At 52.7% G+C, this 15,515-nt stretch overlaps 3 protein-coding genes across 7 annotated transcripts in view; 1 reads left to right on the top strand and 2 right to left on the bottom strand.

Annotated features, from left to right (window-relative positions):
• Nucleotides 1-4,630, top strand: part of LOC110299973 (leucine-rich repeat-containing protein 29-like) — a 14,578-nt gene extending 9,948 nt beyond the window's left edge. The window contains exons 3-8 of one of the 5 annotated variants that reach the window (XM_029480877.1): nt 881-1,873; nt 3,072-3,287; nt 3,407-3,550; nt 3,709-3,926; nt 4,026-4,200; nt 4,313-4,630. In XM_029480877.1, coding sequence (XP_029336737.1) covers nt 881-1,873; nt 3,072-3,287; nt 3,407-3,550; nt 3,709-3,926; nt 4,026-4,194 — 1,740 coding nt within the window. In that variant the 3' untranslated portion in view covers nt 4,195-4,200; nt 4,313-4,630. Of the gene's footprint in view, nt 1-880; nt 1,874-3,071; nt 3,288-3,406; nt 3,551-3,708; nt 3,927-4,025 lie in introns of all 5 variants that reach the window. The other 4 variants (XM_021169961.1, XM_021169959.1, XM_029480879.1 and 1 more) reach the window with 4 other exon arrangements.
• Nucleotides 4,631-7,074: 2,444 nt separating this feature from the next.
• On the bottom strand, nt 7,075-11,478 carry Elmo3 (engulfment and cell motility 3). The gene is made up of 20 exons (XM_021170737.2): nt 11,218-11,478; nt 11,040-11,080; nt 10,864-10,936; nt 10,622-10,672; nt 10,286-10,455; nt 10,098-10,197; nt 9,861-10,012; nt 9,697-9,775; nt 9,549-9,599; nt 9,346-9,468; nt 9,129-9,260; nt 8,927-9,028; nt 8,722-8,830; nt 8,477-8,613; nt 8,225-8,388; nt 8,026-8,138; nt 7,842-7,946; nt 7,653-7,735; nt 7,481-7,567; nt 7,075-7,391 (listed from the first exon to the last, which is right to left on the bottom strand). The coding sequence occupies exons 1-20, from the start codon at nt 11,293-11,295 to the stop codon at nt 7,179-7,181; spliced, it is 2,163 nt and encodes a 720-aa protein (XP_021026396.1). The 5' UTR covers nt 11,296-11,478; the 3' UTR covers nt 7,075-7,178.
• Nucleotides 11,479-11,675: 197 nt separating this feature from the next.
• The window catches only part of E2f4 (E2F transcription factor 4), a 7,419-nt gene continuing 3,579 nt past the window's right edge, over nt 11,676-15,515 (bottom strand). Inside the window, exons 7-10 of the mRNA XM_021171119.1 lie at nt 15,300-15,509; nt 12,818-12,865; nt 12,573-12,617; nt 11,676-12,477 (exon numbers count right to left, since the gene is read on the bottom strand). Of these exons, the coding sequence (XP_021026778.1) occupies nt 12,362-12,477; nt 12,573-12,617; nt 12,818-12,865; nt 15,300-15,509 (419 nt within the window). The 3' untranslated portion in view covers nt 11,676-12,361. The remainder of the gene's footprint in view (nt 12,478-12,572; nt 12,618-12,817; nt 12,866-15,299; nt 15,510-15,515) is intronic.

Here is a 15,515-nt window from a genome sequence, read left to right as displayed (position 1 = left end):
GCCCTGGCTGTCCTGGAACTCACTTTGTAGACCAGGCTGGCCTCGAACTCAGAAATCCACCTGCCTCTGCCTCCCGAGTGCTGGGATTAAAGGCGTGCTTCACCGCTCCTTATTCTCTTTAAGCAAGTCCAGCTTAATGTTCTTTGCTTGTCTGGGGTTTAGCCTAGGTCCTGCTCCCTGCAGAGGTGTGATATAGGTGTTCCAGACAGCTACACATGTTAAAGTACACGCATGCACATGCATGTGCAAACACACTTCTGCTTTCACTACTTGCAAATATTCATGCCACTAAAGCCACCAGGGGACTAGGCTCAGTGCTAATTCCACTTGTATTCCAGAGAGATTCAGTGCCCTGGTACCTGGATTCCAAGAAGCTGAGTGGTATCTGCTGCCCTTCTGCCTTTCAGTCGGCTCAGTGCTGTCTCTATCCTCTCTAGAAAGTTGGGGGAGCTGGTTACTAATGCCAAGATCCTGGCTGGGTCGTGGATCTAAAAGATTATGATCCAGCATCCTGTGTCCTCCACCCCATGAAGGCATCACCGGGTGTCCTATAGGTCACAGCTCTCCTGTGCTCAGTTAGCTCACTTCCCACACTATCCTTGTCCCTCTGTGGGCATCTAGCAGGTCCTTCGCTTGACTTCCTGCTAGCCCAATAGTCGTTTTCTTCCAAATGCCAGCATAATTTGTCTTCCTACTTCCTGCTTTGTTTCCCTTCCCAGTTCCCACTTCCTGCCTACACCCAGCTACACGACACACACACACACACACACACACACACACACACACACACACTAAGGATGGGTGCTCATTGTAGAAGGGCCTTTCTTGACTATCTTCATCCTCTGAGAAGTCTAACCTCAGGCTTACTGCTACCCTGTAGACAAATGTGCGCTACAACATTCCCGTGTCCTCTGCCTCACTCTCAGCCATCAAGAGTTTGGGCCTCAGGGGCATTTCATGCATCAGCTTGACCAACCTGGACGGCTCGCCAGCTTCGCACCAGGTACTGCAGTCTGTTGCTTACCACTTAGGCCCACACCTGGAAAGCTTGTGCCTGGGTGGGGGCAGCCCCACAGAGGCGTCCTTCTTGGCCCTGATCCTGGGATGCCCAGTCCTTCGTACGCTTGATCTCAGTGGCTGCAACAGTCTCTTCACATCAGGCACTCTGTTGGCCCAGCCTGAGACAGCACAGTGTGTCCGAGAGGCATTGAGTGGCCTCCGTGATCTTAACCTGGCTGGCCTGCGTGACCTGACTGACCTCAGCTTCAACCATCTCAGTAGTTGTTTCCCCAGCCTGGAGCGCCTCTCCTTGGCTTACTGCCATCTTTCCTTTGAGTTAAGCCCAACCTGGGGCTCCATCAGCCCCCAGGTCTCCTCTCCCTCCCAGCTTTCCTTCCACAACTTGCTGAAGTTCATCAAGGAGCGAGCTGGCACGCTGCGTGCCCTAGACCTCAGTGGTACTGGTTTGCCCCCGGAGGCCCTACAAGCCCTGGGCCAAGTGACTGGATTGAAGTTGGAGGAGCTGAATCTGCACAGCTGCAGAGACCTCTCCTCAGAGGCTGTGACCATCCTGTGCTGCCAGCAGCCTGGTCTTACTTCCCTGGACCTTAGTGGCTGCTCAGACCTGACCGATGGGGCACTCTTGGCTGTGAGCCGAGGCCTACGCCACCTGCGGCACTTGAGTCTGAAGAAACTGCAGAGACTGACAGATGCAGGGTGTGCAGCCCTAGGGGCCCTGCGTGAATTGCAGAGCCTAGACATGGCCGAATGCTGTCTGGTGAGCGGTCGGGAGCTGGCCCAGGTCCTAGGCTCAGTTCGCAGAGCTCCACGTGCACTGACTTCCCTCAGGCTGGCTTACTGCTCTTCACTGAAGGTGAGCTACCTTCCCTCCCTTCTGCTTAGGGTCTGAGGGAGCTGGGCCTGAGTCCCCTCCCCCCCCCCTCCCTGGGAGAGGCTACCCAGTGTTGGCATCCTAGACATCGTAGTTAGGAATGAATTTGAGACATGGTTTGGAAAAGGACAGGGGCTTAGACAGATGGCAAATGCCTTTACAGTCCTCACTGGCCAGGTTCATGAACTGATTCTACCCCGTATGTGAGTTCTGGATGAAGGAAGCCTAGAAAAAATGAGTGATAGGAAACTCAGGGAGTGGTAGCACACACCACTAACCCTAGCACAGAGGTCAGAAGCAGGCCAGTCTCTGAGTTCAAGGCCAACCTGGTCTACAAAGAATTTCCAAGTCAGCCAGGGCTAGTCAGAGAACTCCCCACCCAAAACAGGGTTGTGTTGCATTGTACCAAAGAAGATGTTCAGCAGGCAGGGCTTTGGGGTGGATAATATCACTTGAGAGCTGCAGGGTCACCTCTTGGGTGAAGTTAGATCCTTCATAGGGCTCAGCATTGCCCAATGGGTGACATTCCTGTCTGAGCATATCAGTTGGTCCTTCTTGTGAGGGCTATCCCTTTAACCTATTATTATGACAAGAACATTCCAGACTGAAATCCTATGTCAACTTCATTTCATGGCAAGCACTTTTCTCCCTAACCACTCCTTGGCCACTAAGCATTTCTTGGCCACCAGTGTCTCTTAGTGTTCACCTGCCTCTGCAGGTCCCTCTGCATCTGCACCCAGCTTCTCTGCTCTGCATTTAGCTCCTGCTGCCCCCAGCTTCTCATGGTGGTGGCAGGCTAACACTTGAGCTTCAGATTCCACAGGAGACGCATCTGATTGGTTCGCCTTTCCACTCCTGGTCCAGTGGGCTGTGGTTAGAGTGCTGCCTCAGCACATCCTTTCAACAGGGCTGGGAGCAAGGGACAACAGCAGCCTGAAACTCTCTGTTCACAGTCTTCCTTGTACCACCCACCCATAGGCTGCCTTTCAGCACCCCTTGGAGGTCTCCCCACCTTCACAGCCCACCCTGTGCACTCCAAACTTTCACAACCAGCATGGGAACCGTGTTGCTTCTCTCTCTGGGCCCTCTGGCCGAGGAATCTTATCAGACCCTTGCTGGTGCCCCCTGCCAAGCACGGAGGCCCACGCTGGCTGGTCCTAACCTTCTGTCCTCCTCCCAGGATGCCTCGGTGCTCTCCATGATCCCAGCATTGGGCCCAAGCCTCAAGGTGCTGGACTTGTCCTCCTGCATGGCCCTCACTAACCAGACCATGCAGGCCATATGCACCTACCTCATTCACCTGTCAGTCCTGCGCCTGGCTTGGTGCAAGGAGCTCCAGGATTGGGGGCTTTTGGGGTTGAAGGAGCCAAGTGATGAGCCTGTGCTAAGTCCTCAGGTATGAGATTCTTAAAGTTAGAGAGGGTGCGGTGACCTTGGCCCAGTCTGCCCTCTGGGTGTCCCGAATCTTTGACAAAACTTAAGAAGAACCTGAGAAGCAGGGGTTTCTTCCCACAGCTACACCAGGAGGTGGACAATGAGGCTCCAGATCCTCAGGAGCCCAGTTCTGAGCCACAGGGCTCCTCCCTGCTCATGCTTCAGGCCCTGCAGGAGTTGGACCTCACAGCCTGCAGTAAGCTGACTGATGCCAGTTTGGCCAAGGTGTGACTAAACTGAGGACATTAGGGCTGGTGCTTGGGACTGGGCCACCCACTTTGTGCTTGGCATCCCTTTCTCTTCGGTTTCTGGTACAAGCAAGGAACCTGGAAGGGGCCCAAGCGTTGGGGCTTTGGGGCCATTCTCTATCCGCATTCTTGCAGGTGCTCCAGTTCCCTCAGCTGAGGCAGTTATCATTGAGCTTGTTGCCAGCTTTCACAGACATGGGCTTGGTGGCTGTGGCTAGGGGCTGTCCTAGCCTGGAGCGCTTGACATTGAGTCACTGCAGCCACCTCAGTGACGAGGGATGGGCCCAGGCAGCCAGGTTGTGGCCAAGGCTACAACATCTCAACCTGTCCAGCTGCAGTCAGCTTACAGAGCAGTAAGTGTTTGGTGGCACTGCAGTGAGCAGGTGGAGCCAAGCCATGGGCTGGGCTCTGGTCTCACACTGGCTGGCACTCATCCTGTGGCCTCCTTACAGAACTCTGGATACAATTGGGCAGGCATGCAAGCAGCTTCGAGTGTTGGACGTGGCCATGTGTCCTGGTATCAACATGGCAGCCGTCAGACACTTTCAGGCACAGCTGCCTCAGGTGACCTGCATCCAGTCTCGCTTCGTGGGAGGGGCTGACCTGACCCTAACACTTTGAGGCCAGGTCAGTAACTAGCCCTGAAGCTCATCTTCCCTCACCACTATAGTCCTAGCCCAGCCAGGCCTGTGGACCTGAGTTTGCCCCAGTGCCTCCTGCCTGCCTTCCCCTGTTCTAGAACCTTTTCTAAGACTCTGGACAGAACCAATCCAGGGATCTTGCAGCACTAGTGTACCCCACAGATGGCAGCCACCTCTTCCCAGCTACACTTGCTGCCATGGGCCCCTCTAAAGGTCAGACCCACAGGTGAGCTGGGCCTGGTGCTGGGGATGGCCAGACTCTGCCTCTTGCCAGCCACCTACTTAGACTAAAGCCTTTGTTCTGCCTGTTCCCAGGGGTAGGGTGAGGGTGGGGTCTCTTCCAGTCCTTCAGAGCTTTAGCAGCCAGCCACCAACTTCATTGTAAACCCAAACAAGATTAAAAATTCCAGATCTTATGACTTTCTCTGATGTTCTCAGAATAAAGGGGTCCTGGCTTCTTCCACATGGGAGATTCTGGAGGCCTTTCTCAGCATTTCCCCTTTTCATACCCTGCTGCAAAGACACTGGTCCTGACCAGACCTGGGGGTAATTGTTCACCAGATTCACATGCTGTCTTGGGATAGGGTAAGACATAGGACAGCATGTCTGAGTAGAACGATCCTATGTGGCCATGGAGTCCAAACCCTGAACAGTGCCCCTGACTTCCCAAGAGCAGCTCTGAGGTTGTCTTACCCTGTTGGTCCTCTGTGTGTCCCCATACTGTGTCTGTTTATCAGTTCTAGAAGCAGCTACATGCATCGTGTTGGGATTTACAAGGGCTGTTGTTCTCCCAATCACCAAACCCAGTAGGGAGACAAGCCAGCTAGCAGATGGGGCAGTGTGGTATGCAGGAGATGTGTGAGCAGGGAAACAGCAGTGAGGGCAGGGAATTTACAACAGCAATGAACTTAGAGGGTCAAGGAACGCAACAAGGCAGTGAACATGGCAGAAGGGGCACAAAGGTCAGATGGACAGACTGGTGTGGCTCAGGTATGGAAGGTATGTGTAGGCTCTGATGGAATATAGGGAAGATGCTAGCTTGTCTACAAGAACCCTGAGGACCAAATGGAAGACAAAAACACATGTCTGTGTAACGTACCAGTTCAATTCAATTCATGGTAACCATGACAACAGAACAGTAGTGAGGTATTAAACAATACAGGACATGTCTTAGTCACTGCTCTATTGCTGTGATGAAATATTATGACCAAGGCACTTATAAAGGAAGGCATTCAATTAGGGGCCTGCTTACAGTTTCAGAGGGTGAGTCCACGATGATCATAGTGGGGAATATATGCTGACAGATAGGCAGTACTTAAGAGCCATAGGCAGCAGGCAGAGAGCTAGACTGGACCTGGTGTACGCCCAGTACATACCTCCTCCCACAAAGCCACACCTCCTAATCCTTCCCAAACAGTTACATTAGCTGGGGACCAAGCATTTAAATACATGAGCCCATAGGATCATTTTCTTTTCTCTCTCTCTCTTTCTTTCTCTTTCTTTTTTCTTCTCTTTCTTTTCTTCTTTTTTCTTTTCTTTTCTTTTCTTTTCTTTTCTTTTCTTTTCTTTTCTTTTCTTTTCTTTTCTTTTCTTTTCTTTTCTTTTCTTTTCTTTCTCTGTTATCTTTTTTGGTTTTCCAAGACAGGGTTTCTCTGTGTAGCCCTGGCTGTCCTGGAACTCACTCTGTAGACCAGGCTGGCCTCGAACTCAGAAATTCGCCTGCCTCTGCCTCCCAAGTGCTGAGATTAAAGGCGTGCGCCACCACTGCCCAGCCCATAGGATCATTTTCATTCAAATGGAGTATGTATGATTATATAACCACATCCACTTTGCAGTGTTGGAGTGGCAACTATTGAGATGCTCAGAGCAGCAAGACTAGAAACTAGAAGTCAGGGGGTTATGGCCAGAGTGGTGGTGGCATGGACACGTAAGGTACTGAGAAGAATTGACTTTTGGGACATTAACTACAACTGGAATCCCCCCTACTCTCTGTTGCCAGTTTGAACTCAAAAGTGTTCTAAGGCACTGTGCTCAGGCATGGACACTCTGAAGATTGGGAATACAGAGGTTTTGTTTTATTTTTTATGGGGTCAAATGTTTTACTGGCACTTCTCCAAAGGAAATGGCATTTAATCAAACTTTAAGGCACAGTATTAGTAACTAGCATGCTAAATGTAGTATTTGAGGAGTAATAAATGGTAGATGAGTTATTCAGGGCAGTGGTAGCTTTTGGCCTACCCTGTGGGGCTACTGGGTTGCAATTATTTGTCTTAGGGGCCTGGAGTTTGTGACTGTTGCCTGGACCACCATATCTCAGCACCCCTGTCCCCACACTGTGGCTTGTCAGATCACCACCTCACCACGATCAGGAGTTAGATCTTAATTCTCTTATGCCGATCTGCCCCTTTCTGTCCCTCATGCTTCTTACCAAAAGTTTCTGCCCCCCACAGAGGACAAGGGCAAGGGCCAAGTCGAGTTGAGAAATGAGGGCAAACTATCAGGAGCCTTCTGAAAGCATGGCTTCCCGACAGACCCCTGTTGCTAGTACCTAGGAAGGCATCCGTTTGGGGCAGCACGTCCTGCCTTGCTGCTCTGTCAGCAGGCCAACATTCCAGTCGCTTCTTGGACTGCTCAAATGACAGACCACCCTTTTCCTCATGTCCAGAACTAAGGGAGGCTAAGGAATCTCTTCAAGAAAGGCAGTAGTCCCTACCTATTCCCACCCAACACCAGCCTTGCAGAGGTAGCTAGCTGTACAAGTATCTGGTCTCACCTGGTGCCCTTATGTCATTTACTATGTTTGAAGATGTGTATGTTTATCAACAGGTTTAACCCACAGGTTCAGAGCTGATTTGACACATACCTATAAGCCAAGCTAACTTTATTTCTGTTAGAGGCTCTGCTAGTCAGGTTGTCTGTGATTTTGTGGCTGCTATAGCAGTATCAACTGTGGCCTAACTTCAGTCATGGCTCAGTGATGCTGTAGTCATAGCAGAAGTTAAAGTTGGTAGGGGGTGGGGGTACTGGGGGAGGCTGCTCAGGAATGGGCACGTTCTCCAGTTCCAGCAACCGCAACTTGGTCTCCATAGTGAGCAGCTGCTCCAGGTCTAGCCGAGTCAGCTCACTGCCCATGGTACTGCCCAGCAGGGCACTCAGCCCATCTGTCCACAGGTAGAACTAAGGATGGACAGGGCCAACTCTGTGAGGGCCTGGCCATCTATCTTTTCCCCTGCCCATCCGCCCAACAACCCGGCCCAGACACTTACATCCCGTTTGGAGGGGGCAATGAAGTTGAGGTATGCTTCTTCCTCCCCATGGTCATAGCTGATGGAGAAAGCCAGCTCATACAGGTCCTAGGAACCGGGGAGTAAGGACACTAAGCAGGGAACAGGAGGGAGGGGGATAGGTGGGCGGGGCCTCTGACCCTATTGCAGTCACCTTGTTCTGCTTCCCAGAGCCCTTCTCCCGGACATGGGGGCAGTCCTTGCCCATTAGGAGCGCCCTGATGTCTGCCACAGGGACTGTAGAAAAGAGACCTGCTGATTACCACGGCCCAAGGCTGACCCGAGGTATGCGGCCTATAGGGAGAGGGAGCAGGTGTAGGAGCCCCAGCCCTGCCCTCCTTACGCTGTTCAGGTAGGCTTTCTAGGGTAGGGGGGTTGGCACCCTCCTCCACATCCCCATACTGCAGTACTTTGTGGTTGGGGGATAAACAGCAAAACCATAGCTTGTCTGCAGAAAAGAGAGGAGTGATGAGAGGGCTCTGGCCCCAGATAACCCCCCGCCCCACACCGTCAGCCCATTCAGAGACCCTGTCTTCTCCGGCTGCTGATCTTGCGGAAGAGCATTCCTTCACAGAGTCTGAGCAAACGCTGCTGGCGGATTAAGCCCATGAGCTCTGGCTTCAGCTTCTCTCGCAATTCCCTGAATGATTGAGAGTCTTTAACCAGGGCTCCCCACAGCGCACTGGGGAAGGTGGGGACTGAGACTTGGGGTCCCTACCAACTTACAGTATGGGAGGGGCCAGCGTGCCCTCCTGGTGCAGCCGCTCTGTCTGCCGCAGCCTCAACACTTCCCCATAGGTGAGGGCATTCACTTTGGTTCGAAAGAGCTCCAGGGAGGTGGGCTTCAGAGCCAGGGTACGGGCCAGCTGCTCCCGAACCACTTGCATCACCTAGGACCACCCAAGCTCAGTGGAGAACCTGCGTTCAGAACCCCTCCCCAGAAGACCCCTGGCCTTGCTGTTCCCACCCCCCCCCCACCTTGTCAAAATCTTCCTGTGTTGCCCGCATCTCCTTCCAGGTCTTATTCAGTAGCTGGATAGCCACACAGAAGAGCTCATGGAAACTGTGGTCTTGGCTGAAGAACATGGGTGAGAAGTCCTGGGCTGTCTCGGAGCCTGGGGCAGGGGGGCAGGAGGGGCTCAGGGAGAAAGTATCTACAGCCCCTGGCCCTCTCTGCCCTTCCGTCCCCTGACCCCAAGTACACTGGACCCAGCCCGACTCACAAGGCTCCCCAACACGGAGCAGCTCACACAGCAACGCTGTCAGCTGGATGCTGCTCCGGGCAAAGGGGCATTCATGCTTGTCCTCTCGGCTACTGTTCTCCAACACGAACTACGGCAGTAGGAACAGAGAATGGTAACAGGATCTCCATGGAGACCCTGATGAAGCTGAGCTGCTGCCATCCTCCTGCCCCAGCCTGTTACTAACCCGACTGTATGCACTTGGTGCATGTCTGGAGAAGTAGAGCATATTGTCCAGGGCCAGCAGGCCAGGGGGCACACGCTCCAGGTCCTGGGCTGGGTTGCTGTTCTACAGACGAGAGGGCAGGCAGCTCAGGAAGGGCCACAGCCCTAGAATAACTGTAGCCTGGATGGAGGCTTGGGTGGAAACTAAGGTAGGGGTAACTCACAGAGAAGCCTAACTTGCGGAATTCTCGGACACAGAGAGACCGGCGGCGGTCTGCACTGAGCCCTGTGCCCAAGGACTCCCCCTCTGGTTCAAAGGCTGCCTGGCGCAGGGCCTGCAGCTGGTCCCGCTGCTCCTGGAGGTAATGGTAAGGGGCATGTCAAGATCATAGATCCAAAGCAAAATTCTAGGTAGCCCTGCAGCCTTTGTCCCCCTCGCACCTGGCTGTAGGGATCAAGTGGTGTCCGCATCCGTGGCTCCAGCAGCCCCAGGGTAAGAGCCTGCAGCACATACAAGTGATGAGCCATCTCGTCACCCATGGGTGTTGCACTGTGGATGATGTTCTGGAAGACAACCAGGCTTGGGTGAGACTCCCAGGGGAAGGAAGACTGGGGAGAGGTCTCCCTGGCCTGGTCCATCCTACCTTGTAGATGAACTGGCGAAGATTCTTCTTCCATAGGTGGTCAAGCATTTCCTATGTGGGTGAGAAGGGGGTTCAGATGATTTTCTGCTCTAAGTTGGAGCACAGCACACACTAGCTGCTGTTCTTCATTTAGTCACCGTGGACTCGCCTTGCGTTCAGTGGGGCTGGCTCCCTGCAGCAGGGCCGTCAACAGGGCCATGGCCTTGGTTTGCAGCTGGTGGTTCATTCTATGACAAGAGGAAGAACAGGCCCAGCTCTCCATCTGGAGCCCAGCACTGCTTCCCCGTTCACACTGTACCCTAGAGGCCTTACACTTGCAGGTGCACCAGCAGCCTATCCAGTGGCACCTCACTCTTCACCAGCTGGCCCAGGGCAGGGCTGCTCAAGGTCACACTCTCCAGCAGCCTCAGAGCCAGGGGCTGGACAGAGGCATCCATCAGGTTCATGTTCACATAAGATATCACCTGTAAGGGATGGATAGAGGCTGTCATTGTCATTCATGAGGGCTAAATGCTGGCACTGCCCCATCACCCCTGGACAAGGACACACCTTCCTGACAAAGGAGATGCTGAGTGTCTCCCAGGACACTACACCGTGTTCCATGAGCTCCAAGAAAGCCCTTAGACCAAGGGCCAGCATCTCCCCTAGGCTACAAAGAACATCTGGGGATGAGTAGGATCAGAGCAAGATTTCCAAGCCCTACCACGTCCTCCAGTCCACCAGGGCCCTGTGCTCACTCATCCCCATTTTCAATGATGGTGCTTAGTTTCTGAAGCCCATCACGACTGATGACCTCCTGGGCAAAGGTCATGTCTGAGGCCAGCAGGACCAGGTTTCTCAGGATTTCACAGCACCCTTCACGACTTGTATTCTGCAGTCTACCCAGCAGCTGCTGGGCCTTCAGATCCTGCCAGGAACAGTAGAGGAAAGATGAAGTGGTTAGAGAATGTTACCCCTACAACTGGAGCTGTGATGGTCTGGGTGCCCACTAGGTAGGGCACTAAGGAGCTGGGGCCTCTGGACCAGCTGCAGAGGGGAAGGAAGGGAGAGGAGAGGGCTGAAGGGAACATTACTGGGGCAGTGCTGAGACACAGGATGCTTCCATTCTTGATCTCCAAGCGGTTCTGGAGGGAACAGCAGAAAGGAGCGCAGTTAAGGGGGGCTCTGTGAAGTAGTCACCCGGCTCATCCACTGGTGGGGTTGGGGGTTGTCAGTATAAGAGCTCACATTCAGAGCAGGGGGAATGAAACCATGGAATCGAAACCAGATGGGTTAAAGGGATCCTGAGGAATGTGGGGCTAGAAGGGGGGCTCACATTCTCTGTGATGTATTTCCTGTGCCCATCAGCAAACTGCAGGGCATAGTGCTCCGGATGAGTCAGGCTCCACCTGTGTGTGGGGGGGGGGGGCAGGAAGCTGCCAGGGACGTCCAGGAGCGCCTCTCCCACCTGCCCCTCCCCCACTTTGCCCAGGCTTGCGGCACGGCACTTACGCGTCACACACCTCCTTCAGTACAGTGGCCAGGGGCTTTGCCTGTAAGTGGAGTTGTCACTCAAGTTGCGAGGGTAAAGAGTTGGGGTGAGGGACTTCTGGGAGGGGTGGGCTGGGCTGGCCAGAGGGGAAAGGAACAACCCAGAAATGAGAGACGGAGTTTGGACAGTCCCAGTGACCTGGTCTAGCTGGATAAGCTGTGGGATGGCGTCAGACATCTGAACAGCAATCTTCACCACATTCCGCGGGGGCGCCATGGTTCAGCCGCGGTGGCCGCCGGCACTTGGCACTAATGTGCCACCTCTCGCCGAGGGTGCACCTGGTCTAGGAGGACTTGTAGCCTGCACTCACAGCCCAAGGTTCCCACTCCTGATCGGGCTCCGAGGCCTTCCCAAAGGAGCCTGTTAGTTCCGGGTTAATCTCAGGGGTAGGAGGGTAAGACCCCGCCTGCCCTGCCCTGCTCCGCCCCGTAGAGGCCTGCCTGGCCCCGCCCCCACACCAAGGTGCAGCAGGTAGAGGCTGCGGCAGCAGGCTTCCTACACAGCAGCCACACCTCCCATTCCAGTAAGGTGACCCACCCAGTCTTGGCAGCAATCCAGCGGTCCCAGGTAGGGGCCCCAAAGAACCAGATCAGAGATAGCCTTAGGCATGTCTTTATTCACTTGAATGCTGTACAAATATTACAATTTCCTTTTGTTGAAAAAAGTATAAAAATAATCTTTATATAGGAATTCATTCGTTACTGTAAATCTTTCTAAATCTCTGCAATGGCTCTAAATGAGGGTAAGTGAATAAGTGGAAGGGAAGGGAGATGGGGGTGGGTGGGCAGGAGCTGGAGCCATTCTTAGGTACCAACCCACCCAGACTCCTAGCTAGACACAGCAATTCCTTATTAACCCCCTCCACCATGACTGCCCAGAGATCCCAGGACTCTCGGGGAGCCTCTGAGAGGCTGCAGGGTGAGCAGGTGGGATAAGAAGAGTGAGCACAGCGCCACCCTCTCTCTGAACTTCCTTCGTAGTGACTGGTAGGAACAGGGCAGAGGGGCCACTGAAGGGGCAGCTGAGCCTGGCTGGGGAAGGCTCCAAGAGAGAAAAGGCAANCATTTGGCTAGAGAGGGCTAAGTGCTCTGCCCAGCTACGCTAGCACAGTTTCAAGTGCCAGTGCAAGACAGGAGAGCACAGCCAGAACTGAGCGACCAGAAAAGGCTGAGTAAGCCAAGAGTTGGGCTCTTGGGGTTAGGGTGGGGGTGGGGGGCAGTCCCTCGTTGGCTCCTGGCCCAGATAGTCTGGGTTGCAGCTGCACAGGACATGTCCCTGTCAGTCAGAGTTTGAGAACAGGAACATCAAAGAGATCACAGACACCTTCGCTCTCGTCCAGGTTGTAGATGTAATCGTGGTCTCCGGGAGGTGGAGAAAGTCGGAGGAGGGGGGCAAACACTGCAGAAAGCATTAGGCTGAGGTCTTAGGCCAAGACCCCCAGCAGTCACCCACCCCCTTGCTCACAGCTACCCCTATCTTCCTGGACTACCCACCTTCTGAAGACATCAGTTCTTCCAGTAGCTCGGAGCTCATGCACTCTGGGAATAAACACAATTCATTCAGATTCTGGCTCTTGCACCTCCACCGACCAAAGCCCAGGAATGAGACCCCCACACAGGCCTATTAGGAACCTCACCTTTTTTCTGGGATACCCAGCAGATACCCTTAGAAGGGAACCCAGAACTCAAACTATGCTCCTTACGCCCTGCATCCAATCAAAAGGAGGAACACCGCCTACCTCTCGTGGGGTCGAAGATTTCTGACAGCTCTTTGGGGAGATCCAGAACTGAAAGAGAAGAGAGCCAAGCTCACAGGAAGCTCAGCTGAGTTCTACTATAGTCCAGCTTTCTTCAGGTTGTACACCACTAGGCTCCAGGGCTCTACACATTCCTCAGGTGTTTTATCAGCTGACCTACATTCTTCGCTGCTGAGCCAAGGCTACCAAAGGTCTAGTGCAGGTGACACATCCAGCCATTCTAACTCAGAGGCACCGTAGAACCCCCTTTCTGAGCCAGCAGTGCACATCCTGTCTAACACAAGATGGATGCCCCGTCTCACAACCAAGTCTAATTCCAGCTCCAGGGGAATCCAACACCGCCCGTACACAACACAGCATTTACACACACACACACACACACACACACAAGCAATGTTTTAAAGTTTGGGGGGGGGGGCGACAATGAAATAAGGCATAAGGTACAAATGCTTGTCTGGAACACTGACATCCTAATGCCAATCCCTGGAACGTCTTGGGGGCAAGAATGCACATGCATCACTCTCCATCCCCAGTGCTTCCTGTTGCTGCTGGCGACAAGTCCTCATTCATGCTTAGCAAGCACTTTACCACTGAGCTGTATTTAAACACTGAGAAATACCAATCAGGACTGCATTGCTGAGTCATTCCATTTCTGAGAATAAAGAAAAGGATGGCTGGGCGGTGGTGGCACACGCCTTTAATCCCAGCACTTGGGAGGCAGAGGCAGGCGGATTTCTGAGTTTGAGGCCAGCCTAGTCTACAAAGTGAGTTCCAGGACAGCCAGGGCTATATAGAGAAACCCTGTCTCGAAAAAAAATCCCCCAAAAAAAGGATGGTTTAATGGGTTAACGGGCAATAGACCCTGCATGGTTTAATACCAACCTACCTGGCAATGTGGGCAATGTGCCTCCTGGTACAGTAGTGGTGTAACTTATGAGGGCAACCAACCCCTTTCCTTACTTGTCTTTGAGGCCAGCTCCACAGGAAGTAATTCCTGCCTGCCTGATACTGTAAACCTTGTTAAACACCATGGCTAGAGAGATTGTTGACCCTAGGGGGGGAAACTTACTGCTGTTGCTTTGCTAAATGCACATATTACCAAACTGCCTCCTAAATTTTTATGCTTATGTGTTGCTTAGAGAAAATGGCAGGAGTCAGTGCAGAAACTCATAACTGATAAACTGCTGAGACTAGGTCGAGCGCTCTGCCTAAAATTCAGGGAATATTGCTAAAGAGGGCAAGAAAGATTGTACAAGCCATAGGATGGGAAGAGCATTGTCAAAGACCATCTTCTGGATTTAACACGGTCACTGTACTCGTGAACTCACAAGCCTCTCTGGTTACCTACACAAGATCAAGCCATCAGACTAGCTGGGAAAGAGGGAGTCATTGTCTTTGGATCTGTGCATACATGCAGTGCTCACTAGAATGAAGAGAACATGAGAATGGAAGAGGAAGGAAGTACTAGGAGGGCAAAGGGAGTCATTTTGTAAATGGTCAAATATAGAGAGCTGGCTGTGGCACACATCTTTTAATCCCACAGTTCAGGAGGCAGAGGCCAGCCTGGTCTACACAGCAAGTTCCAGGACAACCACAGCTACACAGAGCCCTGTCTCAGACAAAAAAAAAAAGTATAAATATAAGAAATTACTGATAGATAGATATAGATAAAATGTTCTAAAGGGTGACTATAAATCTAGAATTAAAATGGCACATAGTTTTCTGGTGTGCGGAGGATCTAAGAGGGATGAGAAGAGATGCTTCGCAGACTTTACCTAACCCATGTAAAGTGGGTAGCAGAGGGATCCAGAACTGAGAGGACAGAGACGTCTTAAGCCTGGTGGTGACTAGAGCCAGCTGATTGTCCACTCAGAACTTGAAAGGCAAAGTGGAAGCAGGGTGGCTAAGTTCAGAGGTGCAGAAGACAGATGCAAGACATAGAAGACTGCGTAACAGAGCTACACTATGTAGAGGCTGAAACCTACTACCAGCTCCCCAGAGCTGAGGCCCACCCCAGATATAAAATGAAGTGTCAGATGCCAGTGAGGTAGAAAAGCCAAGAGCTGACAGTAAAGACAAAGGAGGAAAGAGCATCAGCAGAGACCAAGAAAGCACCAGATCGCGACCTTAGAAACCTGCTGGGCCAGCACTACACCAACAGCAGCAGAGCTACCGCATTGCTGTACGGCCTAATTTTAAAGGCATCCATACAAAGAAAGAAAAATAGAAAGGTGAGGTGAATACAAAGAGTAGCAAATCTCAATTAGTGATGTTCCAAGTGGCAGCAGAGGGAAATGGAGTCCCAGGAAGGAGCAAGAGGCACCAGCACTGACCCTGAGATTAGCATCCTTCTCTGGCTGGCAGAGAGCAGAGCTTAGCAGGAAAGGAACTCCAAGTGTTTGATACAACAATGGGCTAGGGCTAGACGCTCCCTGCTAGCCCCTACCTCTCAGTAAGTACTCACCACCTGTGGGGTCTGCTTTGATGGGCTCAAAGGAGGTAGAAGGGTTGGGTCCAGATGAACTGCTGCTGCTGCTACTGCTGCTGCTGCTGCTGCTGCTACTATCCAGCAGTGCAGAGGACTGCAGAGGCCGAGTGTCCAGTGCTGTCAAGCCCAGTGGGAGTGAGCTGAGTTCACCACTGTCCTTGTTCTCAGTTCCAGGGCTACCACTCACTGCAA

Source organism: Mus caroli, chromosome 8 (assembly GCF_900094665.2).
Source record: "Mus caroli chromosome 8, CAROLI_EIJ_v1.1, whole genome shotgun sequence".
Classification (NCBI taxonomy): domain Eukaryota; kingdom Metazoa; phylum Chordata; class Mammalia; order Rodentia; family Muridae; genus Mus; species Mus caroli.
Note: the sequence above shows the minus strand (reverse complement) of the source record. Positions and strands in the feature narration are given on the sequence as shown.